At 43.1% G+C, this 18,304-nt stretch overlaps 1 protein-coding gene and 1 long non-coding RNA gene across 5 annotated transcripts in view; one reads left to right on the forward strand and one right to left on the reverse strand.

The window, feature by feature from the left end:
- Nucleotides 1-88: 88 nt before the first annotated feature.
- Nucleotides 89-18,304, reverse strand: part of P4HA1 (prolyl 4-hydroxylase subunit alpha 1) — a 32,832-nt gene continuing 14,616 nt past the window's right edge. Inside the window, exons 6-14 of one of the 4 annotated variants that reach the window (XM_083844279.1) lie at nt 16,601-16,840; nt 15,359-15,549; nt 14,661-14,837; nt 10,710-10,780; nt 5,214-5,313; nt 3,432-3,485; nt 1,536-1,601; nt 948-1,016; nt 89-243 (exon numbers count right to left, since the gene is read on the reverse strand). In XM_083844279.1, the coding sequence (XP_083700405.1) occupies nt 112-243; nt 948-1,016; nt 1,536-1,601; nt 3,432-3,485; nt 5,214-5,313; nt 10,710-10,780; nt 14,661-14,837; nt 15,359-15,549; nt 16,601-16,840 (1,100 nt within the window). In that variant the 3' untranslated portion in view covers nt 89-111. Of the gene's footprint in view, nt 244-947; nt 1,017-1,535; nt 1,602-3,431; nt 3,486-3,548; nt 3,603-5,213; nt 5,314-10,709; nt 10,781-11,887; nt 11,959-14,660; nt 14,838-15,358; nt 15,550-16,600; nt 16,841-18,304 lie in introns of all 4 variants that reach the window. The other 3 variants (XM_083844277.1, XM_083844280.1, XM_083844278.1) reach the window with 3 other exon arrangements.
- On the forward strand, nt 3,609-7,060 carry LOC310902567. The gene is made up of 2 exons (XR_014586772.1): nt 3,609-4,133; nt 6,677-7,060. It is a non-coding gene; the product is annotated as an uncharacterized lncRNA (long non-coding RNA).

Here is an 18,304-nt window from a genome sequence, read left to right on the forward strand (position 1 = left end):
AAGTAGATTTCCTTACAAGAGTCTAATGGCTCTCTCTGCTCTTCATTCTGTCACAAAGCCCAAAGGAAAAGCAAGCCAGAGCAACCCCCAAACAAACCCCAGAGCTCCAGATCACAAGAAGCGAGAACAACATAAGGGACACTCACCCCATTTGTTTCCAACTAGTACTGGGCAGGCTGCATGCCGCGTGCTGTAATCTCCTTCTCCACTTGGAAAGAGATTGTACCAGAATACAGCTGTTCCCTGGAAATTGCAGTGGAAACCCTCAGCATTTTGCTTCACTTGCTACCAACTTACTTAACGCTAAAGTAAAGGTACATTCAGATTTCAAACACTCCTTGCTCCTTTTAAAATTAAGGTTGTTTTCGACATTCGAACACTTGCTTTCCTATGGAATGAGTCTCCATTCACTCACTCTGTATGTCCTTGTCTGTTAATTATTTTTTTTAGACCCTAAGCCATCTTCATTCAACTGCAAGCAGTTTTAGAAAAGCGAGGCAGTATATAACTACAAATGAGCAGCAGCCTCGTTAGCAAAGACCAACCTTATTTGTGAGCCTTCTGAAGGAAAAGCTGTAGTGGGAACACAGCATTTCAGGGAGAATTCCCTGTGAATGTCCCAAGACTAATCTACTTACACAACAACATCTTTTTAAAAATTGTTTTGAAGTATTGTTTTCCTCAAATGCTTTGCAAAGTCTGTGCATTAGCAGCAGTTAAGCCCAAAACATTAACTATGAGTTAACACGCAATAGATCAGAGGGCCCTGGAATCGCCAGTACTGCTCCAGTAGCTGCACTTGTAAGTACCCCATGACTAGTGCTCTAATCTCTTTTATATAAAGTGAGCTTAAATTTAAATGTTCGAGTATACATCCACTATATTATTGCACAGGTAGAGAGAGGAGTGGTTACACTGGATAATAATGGATAATAAACCCTTCTTACCTTTTTAGGCCAAACACTAGCTCCTACTTCAGGAAAGACAGTAGCTCCCCCTGCTGACACATCACTCATCTGGAAAGGTGGGAACAGGCACAGGTAAGCCGCAAGCCACTGCATTCCCCAAATGTCACGTTTTAGTAAAATAAAATTAGATTATTGAACAACTTAATTTCTGCCCCCCACATAGTGATCAAAGGCTGCCTGATTAACAGCATTAAACAGGGCTATCCCCCACACTTGGTTCAAGGTGCAATAACCACCAGCCTTCTCCCCGAATGTTACATGCTCAAATGTTTTGACAAGGAGCATGCTATAAATACTGATGCAGATATGAAAATAAATAGTCAGCCAAATATTTTAAGCTGCTACTGACCCTCTGAGTGAAAAAACCCTCCTTAAGCACATATGTAAAAACCATTACTTATGGGTAAGAAGATACCCGTATGTGTTACCACTAAGGTACTGGCTGCCTTCATTTGCAAATCACTTGAGTAAAAAAAAAAAAAAAAAGTAATGAAATCATTCAACTGTACAGAATATGCAGCAATAGATATTTTTGGCAATAGCACATGACAGAAATATATCACTTACATAAAACAACCAAGTAGCGATTCTGTTGCCTGTTCCCAATTCCTTAAAAGCATCTGGCTCATCTTTCTGTGAATAAAAGCAAGCAGATTAAATAAGCACTTCATTTTGATTATTGAGAGGAACCAATGACATACAGCTGCAGAGCCAGCAGCAGACAAACTCATGCAGGAAAAATTAATTTATTCCCTATATTTGCAGCAACGGAGGGGAGAATAGAAGATGAGTGTACCTATTAATTTAGATTTACAAGGCATTTTAAAATTCTACAGCACAGGGAAGTCCTAAGCCCAAGTTGGTAATAGGTAAGAACTGTACTGCCAGAGCATATAAATCTTCTTCACAGCCACAAAGTTAATTATTTAATTACAGTGACTTCTGCCTCTTGTCCTTGGCAGAGAGGAACAGCAGTGAGGGCAGCTCCTGGCTCCCAGGTCCAGCAGCAGCAGCTCCGTGCACCCTGAGGGCAGCTGCCAGCCCTGGAGCTTGCTCTGCCCTTGCCCCAGCCCTTTCCCAGGAGCTGCCCCTGCTAGCAGCTGTGGCAAGCAGGCTGCTGCCCACACCCTGGCACGCAGTTTTCAGAGTGCCCTTAAAAAACCTAACGAGTGATTCATTAAGCGGTGCGCTCGCCTAGCCACAGAGTGTCTGTGCCAGCCATTCCTGAAGCGTTCCGCAGGAGTAAGATATGTGCGCACCTAAACGCATGGGAACAGGCACTGTGTGGCTGTGAGGCTGCCCGCCCAGCGCTGTGCTTAAGGGCATCACTTGAATAAAACAACAAAACCCACACAGAAGGGTTATGAGACCAGCTTTTGTCACACCTCTGTTTCTTGCTTCCAGAGCCCACCTCCTGTGACCACTATTTGCGTGTGCTAACATTTCAGCAATCGGTCATTATTTCAGAAACTAACCCATGCATTGCCAAACAGCAACTGCTAATCACTTGCAATGCCTTTGAGCATGTGCTTACAGAGCAGAGATTCTGATTAATAGTTGGTGGCTTGGATTCACAGCGCAAGGTTAATCTGAAAGTGTTAAATCACAAATAAGTATGCCCAATAAATAACCAACTGAATTCAGTGCCATTATTTCCATCAGTTTGAGATTTAAGCTGGAAGAAAAATAGGTTGGGAATTAATTTAACTCAAATAAAATAAGGATTGTACAATGAGAAGAACTGAGTAGGCTTTTTCCACTTTTAGTGGTCTGCTAGCAGTCAGCATGTAAAGTACAATAACAGAGCACTTTTATTTTCAAAATTTCTTCACCAGCATATGGAAGATGCCTGTCTCAGCTCTGTGAGAAGAATTTCTCTCTCCCCCTTGCAGGTCTGCACGGTAAGCTGCGATGCAAGTTTCCTTACGCTGCCTCCAAAAAACCTTCCTCATAGGAAGGGGCATCAAGCTCCTGCCCCTGGGGCCACGTTTGCCTTACTCAGCAATGTCAGCCCTGCAGACATGGGCACGGCAGCTTCAGTGCATTGCTGCGTGTTAGCTGATGGCACCATCTTATGCACATCAGGAACACAGGATATACACCATGCACGTACACAGTTTGACTGTATATCCTTCAGTGGTTTGAAACAACAGGGCTTTCCCTTGCCAGCCAACAGTTCTAAACGTTACTCCGGTTTCAGAATCCAACTAATGCCCTTTGCTCTGTTAAGAAGCATCAGTCATCTCTCTTTTTAAATTAGGGTTCTGAAGAAAACCTTGTTGCTCCGTAACACCTGTAATGTTTCTCAGTTCAGCTGGTGGTTTAGAGGGCTTCTCCACTAACATGGATTAGAGAAGTTGAAGAGCTATAAAATTTAATACACGTTAAAGATTAAATATTGTGCCACAGCCAAGAGGCCCAGGCTTCGCCAGGTAACTATCTCTCCTCCATCTCTTTACTTGCCCGTGCAAAGTCAAAGTGGGGTTCATACTGTCCTCCCACTCCATAATTTGCCACCTGAAAAAGAGAAACACAGTGCTTGTGAAGAAGAAAGAGGTGGAGACTTTAAACAGAACTTACCCTTCCGAAATCAAAATGAGGCTCATACTGGCCTCCTACTCCGTAGTTGGCTACCTATAGTGAAAGGAGAAGCACAAAATCTGGTAAAGCTGCATTTTATCCAGACAAGAATGGGCAAGAGCGTGACCATCAACTACAGCCTTTTGGGGGATGATGCTTCAAAATCAAGCCATAGGAAAGCACAAGTCTCTGTCAGCAAAAATGCACCATATGCAGCAAAGTCCTCCTGTGTTTATTCAGAAATAAGCTCAAGTCCTCTGAGACATCGCATCAGTGCGGAGCCAGGATGTGACTGCACTTTGGGGTCTCTCCAGCCCCCAAAAGCTCCAGCTGCACCCTCCCTTCCCCAGGCCAGCCTTTCTGAACACTCCCCTGACCACCCCAGTCGATGGCTCACAACAGTCTCCTGTTACTGGGTGCCTGCTCCTGCCTGTTCTCATGACCTTCAGATCACAGAACTTGCTTGTCCCCTGAGGGGAGAGCTTTCAGAACTCCTGAAGACCTGGACAGCGGCAGGCTCCCAGGAGCCTCAGGATGTCTGGCTGCAGAACATCCAAGCCTGGTACTGGACATCATTCACTCCAGGTAAGGAATCCAGCACTCTGTACAGCTGCTGTTACTGTAACTGGCTCCGGGCCCCTCCCCGTCCTTCCCCATCCTACAGCACACTGGTCACCGCTGCCATCCGTTGTTCTCTCAGTTATGCGCACCCCTCTCTGCACCACCCTGGCTGTAAGGTGCAAACTGTTTTGAGCATTGCTGCTTGTAGCAGCTCACTCTGTTTCACACCAGCACGTCCTTCCCCTGCCTCCCAGAGCAGAACAATATTTTTTCTCTGTAGAAACTTCACTGGCTAAATGCTTTTTAAAATAGCTCATGGCACTTCTACAGCATTCAAATCTGAATCACTTTTTGACTTCTATGTCTATAATGAAGACTGACTGTCCTTTTTGCTGTTTTTTTTTTTTTTGTCGTCCTTGCATTCATAGCATCAATTTTCAGCCAGATGCTTGGGTATTTTATCAACAGCAGGCTTGATGGAGCAGTACACCAGTTTTCCTGGAACCACAGCCCTGCTTTCTAGGCACTACCACTGTCTCAGAATCAGTGAAACAGCGTACTAGCTGTTCATTTAAGAGCCTTGAGCAAATGAGTAAAAGCACTTTTAAAATCAAGGTTACTTGGGTTACATTACAGAGAACAGACACTGTTGGCCCTCTAGGCCCAAGGATGGCAAATCTAAACAACCATTCTCTTCCCATTTCCTTAAGCATCAGTCAAGCTGAACTTTCCACTGTCATCCCAGAAAAAGAGTTTGACCCTACCTACAGCAACAAAACTGCTTTATTAGTATAAACAAAAACTAATTCATTCATTTCAATGCATATCAGGGGGTTCAGTTATTGTTATTTCCCTGCAGCAACAGCAAGCCATTCCATACCACAGCAGGTGCCACTCTGCAAAGACAACTGTTTCTACCTCCCCATAAAAAGAACAGTTGTTCCTCTCCTGCACTTGGATCCAGCCAGACATCAAATAAGCTGCTACTGGACTGAACAAGCTTTTGTGCCCCCCTCACCAGTGAGTGCGCACCGTTCTGCATGCGCAGCCAGCCAAAGTGAAATGCTAGCTGACGTGCACCGCCATACCTGTAACAGTTATTACCTGTAGTTCCTCTGCTGTGGAGACATCAAGGCCTGTTAGGTCCTGTATCCTTGTGTTAATGCGAGACACCACAGGGCTTTCGTATCCAGACAGCCACGCACTAAGTGAAATAACCAATAAATTAATAAAATGCAGTAGTCATAGCCAGTCAGCTAGCAGTACAAGGCAACATTTGGGATTACTTCAAATTTGAGATTTTTTGGGGCATAGCTTACTAAAATTGAGTAGACTAGTCAGAAATATTTCCAGGGCATTACGAAGGTCTGCATGTGCTAAACGTGCTTTCTAGAGAGAACACGTACAACGCTGGTTTAAGGCAGCTCTAAAACTACGAGCCTTACTTCCCATACGAGACTATCAAATAATCGAAGCAAGGGTTCCAAGCAGTGAACTTCTGCTCTAGTTCAGCTAGTTCTAGTTCCAGCTAGTTCAGAGCACACATTCAATGCAGCAGTAGGGAAAAGAATAGGTAAGTTATTTTAGCGCACACAGGGTCTGTGGGCCTGTAACTCAGCTCTTCCTCATGTTATCATCCACTTACAGGCGAGTGCTCTGTGTTCTGCCCTTTATGTCACATTATTTACCTTTGCGATGGTACTGTACAAAATCATTATGAAAAACAATTAAGTAATGCCTAAAACTCTTCACCATCTTCCCTGTTGAACAATTTCTACCAAAACAGCCCATCACAAATTTGGTATTTAGCATATGTTGTAGGTACACAGTGATTTTTAAGGGAGATTTTTTTGTTGTTGTTAATATGGAAGTGAAAGGTCAGCTTCTCAGTTCCAAAGACACCTTCAAAATGTCTGCCTCCGGTTTGTAAATTAGGACTCTTCGGCTAGAAGACTCTTCAGCTGCCTTTAAAATACTTGGTAAACCTGTCAGCAGCTAAAGGTGTGAACAGATAGAGGAACAGGGCTCCACAAGAAACGCTGCCTTAACTCAGACCCAGCGTAGCATTTTCTACTCTAAAGCAGTCTCTCAGTCTTGAGGCTGCATAGCTGGGAAGCAGCTATGTCACCCAAAAGCAGCCACATACCAAGAGCAGTGGCGCGTGGCAGACGAGCACACGCATACATAGTATAAAAGTATAACTGCAGCTCCGCGCATCCCTACCGGCCCCTTACCAGCTGTGAACACATCCAGTTGTTTACACAGAAACACACACACATTTCATCTGGTAACAAGATAAACACTTTGTTGTTCTTGAAAAAAAACACACATCCATTTCATCTACATCTGCCCTTTTTGGTTTTTTTTAATTAAAAAAAAAGCTCTCATCTTTTTTGCATGTTTTTCTTATTTTACTCATCCAGTTCTAGCCAATGCATCGTGTTAGCTGGTCTTCTCTGTCTCTCAGCATGCTACACCTCTTCTCTGTGTAGCTTGGGAGGCCTCTACTAGTGGCTACTATGGATTATAAAGTTAATGATTTGGATCCATTTGTCCCCTTTTTGCAGGAAGATGGAGCCAGCTAGGTCTGCCTTTTCTCTAGCATCTGATTGAGCCTTTTGGGCTCATCAGTGGTTCCTGCTGCTTTTACAAGGCTGTTGGACAGAAATACCTGTGCTCAGAGCCTACCTGGCAAGTACATACTAGTGGTTATACACAAATGAACTTTCATGTATGTAATAAATTAAAGGTTTGTTTGTTTTAAACATTTGTATTTAAAAAAAACACCAAACCACTTTGCTTGGGAGGAACAGTAGCATGACACGTGACACAAGACACTGACACAGGTTACAGAATCTCTACGAGCATGGAATTGTTTTCTGAATTAAAAAAAAAAAAACAACTATGTAGAAGACTTGCACAAGCACAAAGAGTCATCCATTTGTGAACACTGTTAGCATGAGAAAGTGTTAACAGTGCAGCCGCACTTGATTTCAGGAGCAAGCACAAAGACCACTCCTGGGAAGCACGTCCCGACCAGAAAGCAGCTACGCAGCCCCACGGAACAGGCAGCCCCCACAAGCAACGCGAAGCTCCCACTCCATAAACCAGAGAAGCCCCAGTGCAGCTGTCAGGCAAGCCTGCCAAGCCTTCAGAGGTTATGCTTTAGCTACCTCTGCCTAGTCCACCATACAGGCTTTAAGAAAAAAAGACAAAAGCAAGCATTCTTACTCCATCGGTTACTTAGAGTTGCAGTGAACGCTCTGAGTCCCTCAGCAGGGTGAATACTGCGTCCTTTCATGAAATAAAAGCACTATACATGTTTTAGAAATAAAGTAAGTTAATTGCGCGCGGGTACAAAGAACATCTATGAGAGGTGGAGGAAATGGGGAATTGGAAGCACAGTTCGAGTGCCAGCCTCTCTGCTGGAGGCAGCAGGACCGGAGGGGAGGCCGGCAGGTCTCCGCAGCTCCACCTGCAGCCTCCCAGCACGCGCTAACCCTGTAAGCGCCAGGTCCCGCTGCCGACAGGGTGTGCAGAGCCTGCACTGAGCATCCAGTGTCACCAGGCCTCCGCTGCTGCCTTCAGGTACCACAGGCTTTGCGTGGTGGCCCCCGGTGCCTGTGGCGAGTCACCCTACACTGTCCTCCTTTGGGGTCAGGCTCAACCTTAGACCTGTGCTAACATCGGCCTACCTCGAGGCCTCTACAGCAGGCATGCCGTCACCCTGAAGACATTTTTTTCCTGCTCCTATCAGAAAAAATAAAGACTGCCTCAGCAGTGGCACATGCTGCAGAATTTATAAAACCCTAAACTGTGCTCAGCAGGGTTTTATTCCCTTTTAATATATGCCTAGTCCACACTCAAGTGCACACAAACTCTACTTTTCAATATAAATTTGGTAGATCTGGTTCCTTTGCTGACAAGGTAACTGGCAACGGAAAGCATTCCGTCACTTCTCACCAGCTGACACCCATAAACCCACTGTGGGCAGAAGCCTTATTAACAAAAAGGGAACAGCTTATTTCTTGCAAAGTCACAAGCACAGGAGTTCAAGCTGTGACTTTGCTTACTGGAGGCTTTGATATTTCCTCAACAAGCACCGCATCAAACCAAAAGCTCATCGTCTCCTTCTCCAGCTGCACAAGTCAGACTTGTACCAGCCATTACAAAGGCTGTGTTCTCAGTCACAACACCAAAATGTCAATGCTGCTTTTGCACAGTCGTCAGTCACACAAAATACTCATTTCTGTTTAAGTTTCTAAAACGTACTTAGTAAGTGAAAAAATGTTAGTAGAGGGATAACGAAATGAATAAAAGCACAGACTAGTATTTCTGAATTGGGTATTGTAACATATGCTACAAGCTCTGACTGGCTGCTGGGAGGAGAAAAAAAAAAAAAAGCTTCTTTAAAAGCAGTGTCAGAGTGGCCAAATTTATTCTGGTACTGCACACAGCACGGCTCGACGGTGCTCCTCGTCCTGCTGGCAAGGTGCCCCCTTTTATACAGCCTGCCACGTACTGCACAGCGAACAGTAGTCCTCTCAGGGAAGAATGCTGTAATTTAGAAGTGCATTTGCTAGGAAAGAATGTTTGACAGGGGAAAGCAGTCAGCTATTAAAAAAATAAAGAAAGCATTTTTTGGTTTTCAGGAGCAATGATTCATCAGGAATCCAAACCAGCTCAAACAGCCCTGAACAGGGAAACATTTCTACCAGTGGCTCCCCACAAGAAGTTCAGTGATCCAGCATTAACAGCAGGAGCCTTCTAAAGCAGCCTGGTTTTGCGGGTTTTTTTGAGGGGGATGGTGATTTTTCTCCCCCTATAGTTTGAGGTGTCAAGTTTTCTCATCATAATCAATCAGCACACAGGAACGCAGAGGTGAGGGGAAGAGGCATGAGAAGGGAAGTCCCCCACATCCCTCCCACCTCTAAGTCCATTGCTAGCCTCAAAAACTTGTCTTCACACAGCAGCATGCTATGCCCCATTTACTTGTAGCTCTCTTCACAATTCTAAGTCAGTTTCCAATGAGAAAAGGATTTTAAGCACTTATCTTGGCAAATTCAATTGACTTCTGAGTACCACCAATGTGGTATATTGGAAGGAAACCCCCGAGCAACACCCTTCTGAGCAGCATACCTTACAGGTTCCAGGTGCCCGCTCATCTGGTACTAGCTAGGCGCCAGGTTTATTCCACATGTGCAGCACACCACGGAGCCAGCAGCACAGTCCCTAGGCAAGGTACAGCCTAGTAACAGATTAAATCCTTCGGAAGAATACTTATTTTGGCATGTCACAAAGCCAATGAGGAAGTGATGCCGAACGGGACCTGGCTGCACACCCATAAGGGAGTCAGCTTTTAGGGATGAGTATTGTCTAGCTGTGTTTTTTTTCCCTCCAACTATGGCATTTGCAATAGTCCCAAAGCATAACACTAATGAAAAATCTAATGAAAAATCAAAACTCTAAATAAGAAGTCTTTTCATTAAGGATTTTTGATTTAAATAAGGGCCTCTGTATATATCTCAATCAATTTAAATTAGTAATCTGCTCACCTTCCCTAATTCTTATTATTAGCATGTCAAGTTTGACAGAAGCCATGAGGTTATGTTGAAATGGATTAGCAACTTTGTTCAGTGAAAGCCCCCCCTGTGGTCTGGGGCACAGAAGACAAATCCTGGGACTTGAAAAATTTGTTTAAATAAATTGTCACAGATAACCAGAATAGGACACGAACAGACTTCAAAATAATTTAAAAAAAACGAGCAAATACGTAAGAGCTCACTTTGGGCAATTCCCAAAGGACTCCCACAACCTGCAGGAGCTCTGAAGAGTTAAAATGCACATTGCTGAAGGTGCAACGCACCTTTCAATGTGCAAAAAAAAGCTCTAACTTGCCACTACTTGTAACAAGCGTGATTTTAAGGAGCGTGTTTCAGCTACAATGTTTTTCTAGTTTCTGTGAAAGTTATAATCATTTGTGAATCAACTTCTTGTTGTGCTGTATTTTGAAGCACTTCTTAAAGAATTAAATAAATAAAAATCCTTAAGCTACTGGCCATTCTAACTTCAGGTTTGTGTTCTAAGAATTTGAAGGAACACTGGTTTTCTGTGAAAGCACTTACTTTCAATCATTTAACGTCAAACAAAGAAATCCTTTAAGGTTACTGACTAGCTTTGCCTCGCACTACTCCTGTGAGTTACAGCAGCTCCTCAGTGCCTACGTTTACACAGCAATCATCACCACTACAGATCACTGGTACAGGTGAGTGACACATGCAGCCTTCCACCATTAGTGTAAGAAGAACCCTGTGCTTTGCCAACATTTTAGTACATTAGTCGCACCAGACAAGCCATGCTAAGCAAACGTGCTAGCTTCCACTTTAGCTACCACTTACATTTAGAAATACTTTCTGTTTCAGATGACCACATGCTTTGTTATAAGACAGCTCAGTTCACTCCAGGCCATTCTCTTCTACAGAGAGACTAACGAAAAAGTTGCACAGAATCCTTATTTGCCCCACATGTAGAGATGAAGCACAACAGCGACAGAACAGACTTCCTCGGACTGGGTATACCTTTGTAAGACGTTCCCCTTACCTCTTAGAGACTCTGTAATGTGCTGTGGTCAGTTTCCCAGTCTCAGGGTCATGAACAGTAGCACGGCTCAGCTACAAAAAGAGAAAGGACAAGGGCTTACCCACCTAGTAGGCTGCTTTTTTGCCAAGCCACAGGTGTTCGAAAGGGTTCCGATTGGTCTGGATGGTATGCAATGCTCTTAAATTAGCAGTATTTGAACAGCAACAGAAGCTGTAGCTGCCATGTCCAAATCAAAACAAATTGGTTGGAAAAATTTGGTTAGATTGTCCTTTCACTTTTTTCCTCCTTTTTTATTTTTTTATTTTTTTCCTTTAGAGACTTTCTGCAAATAATTTATGATGCTGAGTTTCACAGACAGTTCCTCTTCATGCAGAAGTTTAAATCCATTGAGACTTCTGGCGTGATGCAGAAGGAAGGCACAGCCAATCTTTAATCACCACTACTGAAACGGGGAGGGTGGTCGGGGCGACGACAGTTTCTTTTTATAACCAGCCAGGCTTTCTCCTGAGGCACATTTTGGAACACGTTTGCTAAGTTCAACACCTGATGTACTTTATCAACAAATTGGAAAGAATGGGGAGCCCAGTGAAAAACAAGCTTGCTTTCTACCAAATCAGCAGCAGGTAAAAGAGCCCAGGTAGGACTCAGGAATTGTACTGGACAGGATATTCTGTGAGACTAATGAACATCCATTGAGCGTGCCGCTCCAGCTGTCATGCATGTGGCAATGACTTCAAGCATCTCTTACATCTGTAAAGGCACTTGAAGTGGACTGCTAGATTTTGCAGAGGAAAGGAGGACAATTTTGGGCTGTTGAGAAGTGCAAGGGGAAAGGGAGTATAAAGAAAATGCAGAGCCTACACTGAAGGTTCTGTAGCATCGTATATTTTGTACATTGAATTACAGACCTATTTATTGTGTATTTTATCATTTGAGAACACACACTGAGAAGGTGACCCAAATAATAATAATAATAATCAAATATACCCCCAGAACTTCTAGCTGAAGGAAAAGACTGAGAAACTCAGCAGTAACAGCCTGTTACAGGATCTGCATGTAATAAAGCGGTGGACTACAAAGCCAAAGTTGTCTTTTTAGACCACCTCTTTCTTCCCCATAATGAGCAGAATCTACGTACTCATTACAGGCCCAAAACATCTGGCATAGAGCTCTCTTACCTTTTGCTAATTCTGTAATGTGCCGTCTCCAAGGCTCCTGTTATGGGGTTTGAAATGGTGGCTCGCCTCAGCTGTGAAGCGAACCATCAGAATAGTTGCATTACAAAGCACATACTGCATCACAGCAATCCGACCATTCAGAAGCCTAGGGGGAAATGTCACGCTAGGCCCCACGCAAGCCACCCGGTCACCTCCGGTCACCTCCTGCGGTGGTTTGTCTTTTATGGAGTGGGGGTAGGAAGTCATAAAGTCATGACAGGGCAGGAGGGGGAGTCTCCACTTTTACTAAAAGAGAGCTTTTGAGTTTTTTTTTTAAATGTGTGTGTGTGTGTTATATATGTATGTGTGTATACATACATATATATATATATTTCAGATCATTAGAGAAGATCAACTTTTCCAGGAAATAACATTTCCACTTCTGGAGCAAGAAGAGCAGCTGTCTGAATAAAATAAACTAGAAACTTTCATTTTCTTCATACTGCAACAGCTGCTGGAAACGATTCAGCATTATGACACATGTACAATCGGTCCTTTGTTCGCGCTCTGTCTGGTGCATGTAAGATGAGTTTTACAGTTAATTTGACTCCAAACAATGCTGCAATCTTGTATACATGAAAGACGAATAAAACCCTACCTTCTGAATCTTTCTGTACCAGTATCAGCACTGAGGTGAACTTCTTTAACACTGACTGCTAACAAAAACAACTTGCTATGTGTATTTTACATTTAGGTTATGTTCCTGTGTTACAGAGAGTGAGATTCTTGGCTCAAGGCTTTGCCCTGCCCTTTACTGCGCTCCATTTACTTGACACCATCCCTTCTGTTAACATTGATCAAGAACCTTAGGTGCACTATTTTACTTTGTTCTTGTAATGTCAGGCACTCTCCATACTTTGGGAGAAGTTCCACATTTCGGTGGGCTCTAGGCTTAACACAGCATACCAAGTCCCACGCCAAAAAGAAGTAATATTTTTCTGTTAAAGAAAGTAAAGCAGGGCCTCTCCTTCCCTACTGACAGGAACAGGTATTAAGGACTCTTAATATGCAGCCTCTCCTCTCATCGTGTGCAGACACATATAGGAATCAAGTAACAAACCGTGATTCCAGAGAGACTCCCAAGGTGAATAATAAGCCTTCCTCCTGCCAGCTTATGCCAGAGCAGCAAAGGGCTGGGCACAGATTATGCAGCCGTGGCTTTCAAGAGGCAGCAGTAGAACATCCCTGGCACCAGGAAGGCAGAAGATGATCTTTCTGCCTCAGAAACACAATCCTCCTGCTGCACTGGTTACTGAGCCCTACAAGGCCTCAGCCATAGGAAATATGTGGAACACTAACAGCAGAAAAATGTTTCCACATAACTGAACTGTGAATCTGCAAGTCTTTGCCACAAGTTGAACATCTGATAGGAAGACAAGCGTCTCGGCAAGTCCTGAAGTTTAAAGTCACCACATGTTCAGAGATCCATACAGGCTTTATTTTCAGTGCTAAGCCTTACTTCTACGCCATAAAGATATGATTCAGTCACATTCCACAGACGTAATTGCCAGAGCTTTTGCAGCAGTAAAGGGGCTTCATCAGCAACAGACAAACTGCAGCTCTGATTTCTAGACCCGCAGCAAGGCTGCCTGCAGGAGGAGATGTTTTACAGGTTACTCATACTTCCTTACGGTTCCGAATGCTACCTCAGAAATACGATGCATCAGCCTTTAGGAAGCTTTAAAATCTGCTTCTAGCTTCCTAGTACTCGGTGTAGTGACCAAGGGCAGCCCCATCTGTGATGTGCCTATGTGTAACTCACAGCTGCTTTACTTGGCAGCAGACCAAGGTAACAGTTTGTCCTGTATTTGATGTATTTATTCCCCCAATCTTTGTTTGCTCAGCTTTCTCTGAACAAAAAGACATTTAGGCTAAAGAAAGAAAGGAGGAAAAATCTGTTTAGACAAGTTTAAATCTTATTTTAGAAGTAACTGGTAATTGGTAGAAAAACAAATCAAATTCACTAACTGCCTCCTAAATGTACATCTTGTGATGCACAGTCACACCAGCTGGATACAGACGGCCACTCAGTCAGTTTCTTGTTCATGTTGGACACTCCTGTTTACTTTGACAGCTGATTTGGCCTGGCTTGTTTGGCCTTCAGAAAGAAGAACCTTGGGATCCGGATTCAGAAATAGGATTTGATGAGCTGGAATTGTGAGTCAGAAGCAGAGCACCGCTGGCTAAGTACTGCCTTGTTAAAGCACTTTCACTTGCAGGTAATTTCAGAACCTGTTAGAAGTCAATTTTATGCTGAATGGACCATTCATTATTGTCTACACAGTAATACGGCATTCCAGGACCAGGGGAGCGCCATCTTTCCCTAGAAGGCTTTCTTCTCCATGTTACAACTTTGGCAACTACAGACTTTAGAAATAAAAGGAAGCCCATCTGATGCCAGGTACACTTCAAGGCAACCTAGCTGCAGTATATTTGTTTTCTGTTGGACAACACTCTCCTCCTCATCTGGAACAGTGTGCACCAGAATTGTGTCTGCCAGAAGAGCCTGACTAGTCTGCACTGTTGTCACCTGGCTCTCCTAATTACAGAGTTTCCAGCTTCCCCACAGTCTCCTATAAAGAGTGTATCACCAAGAGCTTCGAGGTGAGAAAAGCAATGTGTGAGCACACTGCACACACATCTGCATTCAAGAGGAGATGGTCACACCCACTCGCACGGAAAACTACAAGCAGAACTTGAGATTCCAAAAGGCAAAGTAGTGTAAGGCATTTACCCTCGGCTTTGCTAGCTCTTTCACAGTTTCAATCTCTTCATCGGAAATGATATCAAGGAAGCGAACAATTCGAGGTTTGTCCCACTCGTCTTCCTGTTTGACGGGGCCCAGAATGTACCTAGGATTCCTGTTTCCATCATAGTAGCGGCAGAAGAGTCTTTTCTGTCTCCGAGGGGTCTGAAAGCAAGATGAAACGAAATAATCAGAAAACTTCCATAATATCGCTAACAAACATTAGATGTCCTGAGAACAAGAGACGGGAGCAGTTCACATTCCCTACCTTAGTATTATGCTACAGAAGTAAGAGATGCTTTAAGCTTGAGAAATCAGTACTTTAAGTAAATTAATATTACTCTGTAATACTGCAACAAGCAGTACTTTACACAGTTAGTCCTATTAAAAATGATTTTGTCACTGAAGAAAATACTTTTGTTCAATACCATACATCAATCCAGACTTCCAACATCCATATTCAGTTAATTACAACTGTTTAGTGAATTTCAGTTAGCCTACAGTAATACTTTTTCTCTACTGGCCAGAAGGAAACAGGGAAGAAATCCAACACACACTAATCTTCAGCTCTACGTACTCAGCCAACTGCTACAACAACTTCCTTGCTTCCACGCCACATACAAATTCTGGACATTGTTTTGTTACGGTTGGTGTCATACATGCGAAAACAGTCTACTCCACTTTACCATTTTGAGACCCTCCCCACGGCACAGCATTTCGTACTTCCTTCTCTCAGGCAGGTAATCCTTTTTCTTAACCTCAGTTTCCTTCTCTGTCTGGTCTTCTGCATCTGTACTGGACTTATTGGCTTCTTTTTCTTTGGCCATGATATATTCAAAATATTTCATGTTCCCATTTGCTCTTTGATGCTCAGGATCTGTTGAAAAAGAAGCAGACCGTTATCACTGGCAGGCCTACAATTTGCAAAGAAGCGTTCAGAAGAGGTTATTTACAAACCCCAAAACAACAGGTGCACACCACTGCTATTCAAACAGAAATCACAAACACCTAATCTGGTTTGAGAGCCCTCACAGGAGAGTTAAAATTCTCAGATAGGCTGGAAGCAATGCTAGCCTGCAGTATGCACACGTCCTCACTCATCGGCAGAATATCACCCAATGCACTGTCAGAGCAAAGCTCAGCTCATTCGCAGCTAAGAAACTGCTTACTCTGAGGCTGGGATCCTCTGAGGCACAGGGGTCCGAGCACTAAGAGACCAGGGCTGGCCACTGCAGCCAATCTGACCAGGGAGGGAGAGACAAGGAAACAGCAATGGCCAGGCAGAGCCAGGACAGTGTGACTGGCTTTAAACTCAACAAATTCCCTGATGGGAATTAAGAGTTCTGGTGACAAAGCTTCTGACAACTACTAAACTTACAAAAATTATTCCAGTTCCCTAATAAACAGTTCTTACTAGCCTTCGCTGTAAAGATTAGGTTTAGCTCTAAATCTCCCAACCCATCCTTTACATAGTCAATCAGCAGAGTATTTACAGAAGCATGAATACTTTTGATATTTCATAAAATGAACAGAGTCTTAGCCCACTGCATTACATTCTGTATTTCTTATTTTTCCAAGTTTTTCAGCTCAAGTGTGCTTGATTTGAATTTAAATAATTTGGAGAGATTTTTGTATTGGAAGGTATTTTGGTATTGGTAGTGGAAGAGAGTGATCCTTAACCATGACTTTCTGACATGGTCATTTAGAACGATATTGCCCATTTCAGAGCAAAATAAAACGTATGGTATTGTAACTCTTAGTTGACTGAAAACTACATTGAGATGTTAATGGTAAGCTCAATAATAATCTATTCCAAAAGCACGTGTACGAGCCAGGAAACCAGTAAGACCAAGAGTCCTCAGTACAAATCTAACAGATGCTCAATCACGGAGCTAGACCTTGCTGAGCTTCAGGCCTCTTTTACATACCCAGTTCAAGAAGGCGTTTGGTGAGCATCATTGCTTTGCCCAGATCCCCCTGCTGATACACGGCGTAACTCAGGTAGTCCAGAATGTAGACCTTATCTGCAGAAGACACTTCTCCCTCATCCAGCTGCTTCAGAGCTTGTTCCATCCAGAGCTCAGTGTGGTAGTAGTCAGCCTCTGTGTATGCAATCTTTCCTAGCTCAAAGCAATCTTCGGCTGTTAAAAAGGATTTGTGCTTTACACCTGTATTTGAAACAAAACAAAACTAACGATTTTCACTGAATTCAGGATCACTCTCCAGAGTTACATTCAGTTATTTCCTATTCTTCACAGCACAGTTTATTGCTGTTCCTGTTGTGGTCTTCAGTATCTCCCTTTGGTGACAGCTATTTGTTGACAACTCAATTTAAGCATTTAAAACCTGTAAACCCTTGACAGAACACGTAAGTGGTTACAAGCAGTTTTCCATTGTCAGGAATCCAGCGACTAGCTAAATGTCTTTACAATTTGTGGAAAATAAAATAAATCCTCTTTCCTCAAAACACAAAACGCTTTAAGCCAGAGCAATAGTAAGCTAAGTAAGAAGTTTCAGAGGTCTGTTTTCAATGGCATTGTATTATTGCTTTCAGAACATTCCTGAAGCACACATTGTTAGCAACAACTCAGGGGAGGAAGAAAAAGAAAACGTCCGTAAATTCCCAGCTACTCAAGATTTTTGAAGTCAAGTTTAGAAACATTTTAAGGGACCTCTGAAAGATTAAAGCACTAGTAAGCAAATTATATTCCTATTTTTGCCACTGTAGATGAAGGCCCATTGAAAAACCAAATTTCATCTTGTAAAAAGGAAACAAAATACATGAGATAAAGTAAAAAAAGGAAACTAAGACAAGGAGGGACTAAGAAGGAATTTTTATTCTTGCCCAGGACCTGCCAGTTCTAGAGCTAAAATTAAATTTCTGATTACATCTTAATCATCCTGAATTTCTAACAGCAGCTCTCACTGCTGTGTTCCAACAGGGGAATTCTTCTGTTGAAGACATGCCTGAAGAGATGAAATAGCTGAAGAGACAGTCCACCAAAAGGAATATCCTGCAGAACTTTGTTTCTGCTCGCTAATTAAACATCTCGTGGTCCATCCTGGGATGGCCAGTGATTCCAGGTTTGAGCCTAAAGCCACCTGCAAGCTCTAAGATAACGCAAAGCTTAGGGAATCAGGTACAGTGGTGGTGTGTGCTCTCAGGGAGGCACAAAGAGATCCTCTGGAAAGAGTAGCAGGTTGCACAGTCATACCCTGGTACATTTAGGAGCAACATAACATCCACAAGTGAAAAGGCAGCTGAGAAGGGTGCTAAGAAACTATGCCTAATAATTAAGGTAAACAAACAGCATAGCCTGTAACACACAAGAGATTTAGTAAGCAATACAACAGTAGTTAAGATTCTGATCAAAACTTGGCCACCTAGCAACTGGAAATTCCCTGGGAAAGGAGACAAGGAGCACAAACAAGTGACTGTGTGGGATGTTCCTCTGTACTTTTAAAGGTGAAGAGACCAACCTATTTTCTTCTGTATTCTAGAGTTTTTGGGTTCTGCGATTACACTTTGTTATATGCAGTTTGGACAGCTCGTTGCCTCACAAGAGGCAAGAAAATACAGTCCACCTGAAGCATTTTGTCTCTATTTTTGTGCTGTTTTAAAACAAACAAAA

The sequence above is a fragment of the Anser anser genome, assembly GCF_964211835.1.
Source record: "Anser anser genome assembly, chromosome: 7".
Taxonomy (NCBI): Eukaryota; Metazoa; Chordata; class Aves; order Anseriformes; family Anatidae; genus Anser; species Anser anser.